This window comes from Lithobates pipiens, unplaced genomic scaffold (assembly GCF_037356315.1).
Source record: "Lithobates pipiens isolate NorthernLeopardFrog02 unplaced genomic scaffold, aLitPip1_a1.2 Scaffold_6, whole genome shotgun sequence".
NCBI lineage: Eukaryota > Metazoa > Chordata > Amphibia > Anura > Ranidae > Lithobates > Lithobates pipiens.
In genome coordinates this window covers 9,042,736-9,048,735 of record NW_027507881.1, presented here as the reverse complement: position 1 = coordinate 9,048,735, position 6,000 = coordinate 9,042,736, and the positions used below count along the sequence as shown (strand labels likewise).

At 42.6% G+C, this 6,000-nt stretch overlaps 1 protein-coding gene across 3 annotated transcripts in view; it reads right to left on the bottom strand.

The window, feature by feature from the left end:
• Window positions 1-1,196: 1,196 nt before the first annotated feature.
• Window positions 1,197-6,000, bottom strand: part of LOC143958219 (immunoglobulin superfamily DCC subclass member 4-like) — a 194,486-nt gene continuing 189,682 nt past the window's right edge. For all 3 annotated transcript variants that reach the window (XM_077467715.1, XM_077467713.1, XM_077467716.1), the window contains one exon: window positions 1,197-5,012. In XM_077467715.1, coding sequence (XP_077323841.1) covers window positions 4,515-5,012 — 498 coding nt within the window. In that variant the 3' untranslated portion in view covers window positions 1,197-4,514. The remainder of the gene's footprint in view (window positions 5,013-6,000) is intronic.

The following is a 6,000-nucleotide window of genomic DNA, read 5'->3' as shown; positions in this document are numbered from 1 at the left end:
GTACCTGTTGCTTATTAAGTGACCAGCTGTGGGTCGCGCTCCCGACTAGGTCCTGTGCTCCGTGACCGTGGCCGTGGCCGTGGGACCAGCGGACCCGATCGCCGCTGGTGTCCTGCGATCGGGTCACAGAGCTAAAGATTGAGGAGAGGTCTGTGTAAACAAACCTCTCCCCGTGCTTCCCTGCGTGGCTGTCACCGATCGTCTGTTCCCTTTTATAGGGAAGGAAGATCAGTGACGTCACATGCCAGGCCACGCCCCCCTACAATAAAAAAACACATAACGTCATACATAACACCTACACTGCCCCCTAGTGGTTAACTCCTTCACTGCCAGTGTCATTTACACAGGAATCAATGCATTTAAATAGCACTGATTGCTGTATAAATGACAATGGTTCCAAAAATGTGTCAAAAATGTCCGATGTGTCCGCCATAATGTCGCAGTCACAATAAAAATCGCTGATCGCCGCCATTACTAGTAAAAAAAAAAAATATTAATAAAAATGCTATAAAACTATCCCCTATTTTGTAAACGCTATAACTTTTTCTCAAACCAATCAATAATGGCTTATTGCAAAAAATTTTTTACCAAAAATATGTAGAAGAATACGTATCGGCCTAAACTGAGGAAAACAAAAATTTTTTTTATATATTTTTGGGGATATTTATTATAGCAAAAAGTAAAAAATATTATTTTTTTTTCTAAATTGTCGCTCTATTTTTGTTTATAGCGCAAAAAATAAAAACCGCAGAGGTGATCAAATACCCCCAAAAGAAAGCTCTATTTGTGGGGAAAAAAAAGGATGCCAATTTTGTTTGGGAGTCACGTCGCACGACCGCGCAATTGTCAGTTAAAGCGACGCAGTGCTAAATCGCAAAAAAGTGGTTAATGTTATATATTTACAGTAATATCTTATGACCTCGGCGGACATGTGATACCAGTTTTTATGTGTGCAGGTATGTGCGTGAGATATTTTTATGTGAATGATCTGATAAGTTAACAGACATCAGGCCATGGAAAGACGATCGTCGAGAAGACACGTTATTCAATGTCACACAATGGATTGATTGAAAATAATTCGGCCAAATCTGCTTTTAGTGATCCCATTGATTTGTATTTATTCCCTGCATCGAATAATAAAGATTATAAACAATATTCAGACTGATTAATCAAATGATTATTAAAAACACTGATAATGCCTTTAAAACGTATTTATTGTTTGACCTTTGGTGGATGCAGGCCACTGTTTTATTGGGAATGTGGCCATTCGCCTACGTTGAGCATGATTTCCCGGTTAGGGGTAGAAGTCCTACCAAATAACAAAAGACTGCAGTCCAATAGGCATTAAAAAATTGACAAAAAAACAAAACACTTACACTAGGAGATTTCTGTAACAGAGAAAAGGATGCTCATTAAATATACAAACTTCAATAAAAACGGGAGGGTGCTAAATGATCTAGAACTTAAAAAAAAAAACAAGGTTCTGTAGAGGTCGTGAGGCACTCACAGAGTGCATACAAATGGGAACATTAACACAGAAGGGTATTTTTGTAGCACCGTCCATAAGTCTCGAGTTGTCATGCAGTAATAAAAAAAAAGGAGTACCAAGCCTGTGACCAATCAGAGGGCTGAAACTGTAAAACCCGGTGACATCATAATGCTGCTAATGGTCATGGTCAGCCATTATGAATATAATGGGAGCTTCTATTGCCCTCAACCACATAATAAATCCCTGGACATAGCAAAAAAAAAAAAAAAAGGAATGTGAAGAAGCCTAGGGCAGTGAACGGACATAAGACCTCCAGGCTAATGTGTAACTTAACCTCAGAATCAAAGCTTCAAAGAAACAGAGGATATGTCCAATGGTTAATGAGGCCAGTGAGGCATTGGTCTTTGCAGTGGTGTGGCCACAATGCTCTAGTAGGTTCACTCTGTATACAATTCATAGAGCACCGTCAGTGCATTCCGGAAATACATTACATAGAACTGTGTTTTTTTATTTTATTTTTTTTGCACCTGAAGTGCATAAAGGCAACTTGTTTGGTGATTTCAGCCTGACCTAAATGCGCTGGAGAACTCAAGCCTCACACAAGGGTCGCACTGTCCATTCCTTCAAAAGTAATACTGATTAGTCTTCCATTATAAGTGGTTTAAAGTTAAAGTGGTTGTAAACCTCCAGGATAAAAAAAATGAACAAGGCATATCCTTCCATAGTGTGTATTTGCCTCTATCCAAAGCACGTTTTAGTTTAGGTTGGGATACCTTAATGGATGCCTTAAAGTGGTTTCAGTTATTAACCATCTGCCCACAAGGCTTGGAAGGGCTTGGGGCTACCAACTGCTGTCCTAAAAGACGTGTCTCCACACAATCCATGTGTTTAAGAAGGAGGAGCGTTTTCTAGTTGGAAGACATTCAACAAGCAAAGCCCTAATCATTTCGATGGCCCCTGCTCACATCTGAGCATGAAGAGAGGCCATTAAAATGAATGGGATTTAGCTTGTCAAGCATCTTTGAGCTACAAAACGCTTAGCCCCTGTACACACGGTCGGAGATTTCGACAACCAAATCCGTCGAATTTTGTCCATCGGATTTTGTCCGTCGGATCTTGTCCGTCGGATCTTGTCCGTCGGATCTTGTCCGAAACTGTTGCATACACACGGTCGGACTAAGTTTGACGAAAAATCCGATCATTTAGAACGTGATGACGTAATTTCGTTACGATGGGACATCAAAGCCAATAGCTTTGATGTAGGAATTTGATCTGAGCATGCGTGGCACTTGGTCCGATCAAAATTCTCTACACATGATCGGAGTATGTCCGATCGAACCAGTTGGTCGGAAAATATTTCCAACAAGTTGGAAAATTGGGTCCGACGAATATTCAGACGGAATCAGTCCGATGCATACCACACACAGTCGGATTATCCGACAACACGGCCCGATAGGACACATTCCGACGGATTCTCCGACCGTGTGTACAAGGGCTTAGGTGTGAATGTAGTGGAGGCCACCTAAAACCAACCTATCCACAGGACCATATGTGGAGGCCCTAAAGTGGTTTCAATTATTTACCATCTGCCCACAAGGCTAGAAAAGGCCTGGGGCTATCAACTCCTATGCTAAGAGAGGCGCCTCCACACAATCCATGTGTTTAAGAAGGTTGAACGTTTTATAGCTCGAAACCCAAAAATGCTCAGAAAGCAAAATCCCATTCATTCCATTCACTTCATCTGAGTGTGGACAGGGGCCATTGAAATGAATGGGATTTTACTTGTTGAGCATATTTAAGCTTCAAGCTACAAAAACTCTCAGGTGTGATTGTAGTGGAGGTCATCTGAAGCCAACCTATCCATAGGATCGTATGTGGAGGCCTGATTGAATATATACCATAGCATCACTAAAAGTGCATGATGGTATCATTACACTACCCATGTGGTGTAATAATCTTGCATTCAGGCCCAGATCATGAAAAGTATACTCCTGGCTCATAGTACCAGCATGTGGAATTTTGCTCTGAGGTGAACCTGTACAGTCAAACCTGCTATTCCTGTTGCCCTTTGCCACGCTGGGTAGTCAAGGCATTCCAAACCAAACCCCTGGCCACCAGGGAAGCCTCTCTCTCCTGGTTCACATTATACAATATCAGATTTTATTATGACTAGTACTTTGCCAACCACAGAAGGTAGTCCAGCTCCTCCTTTGACTTCCCAGCACAGCTATGGTGACATGGAGTGCTGCATTAATCAATACCGAAGCCCATGGAGGAGAATGTCTTGGCAACAGACTAGCATAAAAAAAAACCTTTTAAATTTCAGGAACCTTGGCAACAACTGTCTGATGCAAGTTCTCAACCTTTCCTCATCAACGGTATTGCAGACAGCATTTAGAGTTTTCAATGTGTTCTCATGGTGTCCTATTCACTTATAACAGGATTATTCCTCCGCACCAATGACCTCCATAAACCCGGATCTTACCAGTAGAGCACATATGTCAGATCAATCTGGATCTGTGTTATAGTCCAAGTTCTTCCAAAGCATCTTGAAGCATCATCCAAATACAAATAAATGGCATCTTATAATGGCTTTCAACTATTGTAAGCATTTCGACCCATCTCAAGTCGTTTTTGGTGGCTTATATAAAGTGTACAGGGTTAAAACAATCCTGCAACAAGTGGTTCTTATGAATGCATTTATTAACATTTGGATGCTACTGCTACTATTCCTTTTCATGATCCCTATTTCTAGTTGTTCCCCCATCTCATGTCGTGCTTGCCCATTGTGATACTCAATGCTTTATAAGGCTGTTTTTTAAAGTCATATAAGTCAGAGCAAGTTGTAGTTGCACAAAATGGCTGAATAGTCAAAGTGTTGCTTAGATTTTCGAATTGTCCACACCGTAACACATGCAAGGACACCCTTACAGCCATGAGTCCTACCAGAAAAATGTATCTGACCAAAAAAAAAAAATACATTAGATCTGGTGTGTGGATCTTCTTTAGTTCTCCAGGTTCCAGTTCAGTGCACAGTCTCCTCTGAGTTCATTACGTGCGGTAGGACCGGTGTATTGCTTAGAGGCAATTCTTGCTGAGCTCTTAAAGATAGGGGCACATCTTCTGAACATGAATCCCCACCATCTACAGTGAAAGAAGAGCCAGCGACAGTTTGATTGTCCTGAGAGTCCCCACTCCTGGAGGAGATACCATTGGCAAGGTGTGGGGTCTTTGTGGCCACGATGTTTAATGTGTGTTCTGTACTGATGGCCACCAGTGGCTGATTGCTCCAGTCTTGGCTTTCGCTTTCTGTGGCCAATGGCTGTGTGTGAGGGTTAGAGGTTGGAGTCAAACACTCAGTGGGGCCTTTGTCATGATCCAAACTAATTTCTTCTTCCTCTTCTTCTGAGTCCAGCCCAGCACAGCGTCCGCTACGCTCGGAGGCGGAGAAGTCAGAGTGTACAATGACATCTGCCTCCACTTGGTTCTGAGATGGGTTTCGATGATTCCTTCCAATGTCCACCTAATGACATTTATAAAAAAATTATTATTAAACAGGATTTTTGTCATTTGAAAGAGATTACGTCTTAATAAAGGGTCTACCCTAAAATATATGAGAGCTGTACCAAAACAAATGCAAAAACGGTCACAACGTGACGTACCGCCGGTATATGGCTGGACTTCAAGTGGTTATACCAGGATGATGCCTGCAGATGCATCATCCCGCTACCGTATTTTTGAGCTCTCTTGTAAAAGCAATTGTAACCTCTGGATCATTTTTACAAGCAGCGGGAGGGGACATCCCCTCCCACCGCCTTCCGCAGATTCATCGGGCTGTCCTGTCCCACCGGGACATCCAATCGAACAGCCGACGCTTCCGCCCGCTGACCATAGAGATGAACAAAGACAGGAACCGCTCTGTTCATCACTCTGATATAGGGAAAGAAACAAGACGTGTGCCGCTCCTGGTTAGATAAGTATGCTGATTGGACTCCACTCATGGGTGCTTTTTGGGTGGCAGGGCGGCAAACAAACACCGCCCCCCCCCCCCCGCTGTTTATAATTAGAGGCTATCTCATAAAAATAGTGTCCCAAATTAAAAAAACATTCTAAGCCCTTGTACACACGGTCAGACATTCCGACGGAAAATGTCCGATCGGACCATGTTGTCGGATAATCCGACTGTGTGTGGGCTCCAGCGGACTGTTTCTGTCGGAATATCCGACAGACAAAGTTTTAGAACTGGGCTATAAAACTTTCCGACAACATGATCCGTTCGGACTTTGTCCGATTGTGTGTAGAGAATTCCGATCGGACAAAGTGCCACGCATGCTCAGATCAAATTCCTAGACCAAAGCTATTGGCTACTATCCTGAACGTAGTCCTGCCGTAACGAAATAACGTCATCACGTTACGTATGATCGGATTTTCCGACAACTTTGTCCAACCGTGTGTATGCAACACAAGTTTCGGACAAAATCTGATGGATTTTGTTGTCGGAATGTCCGACC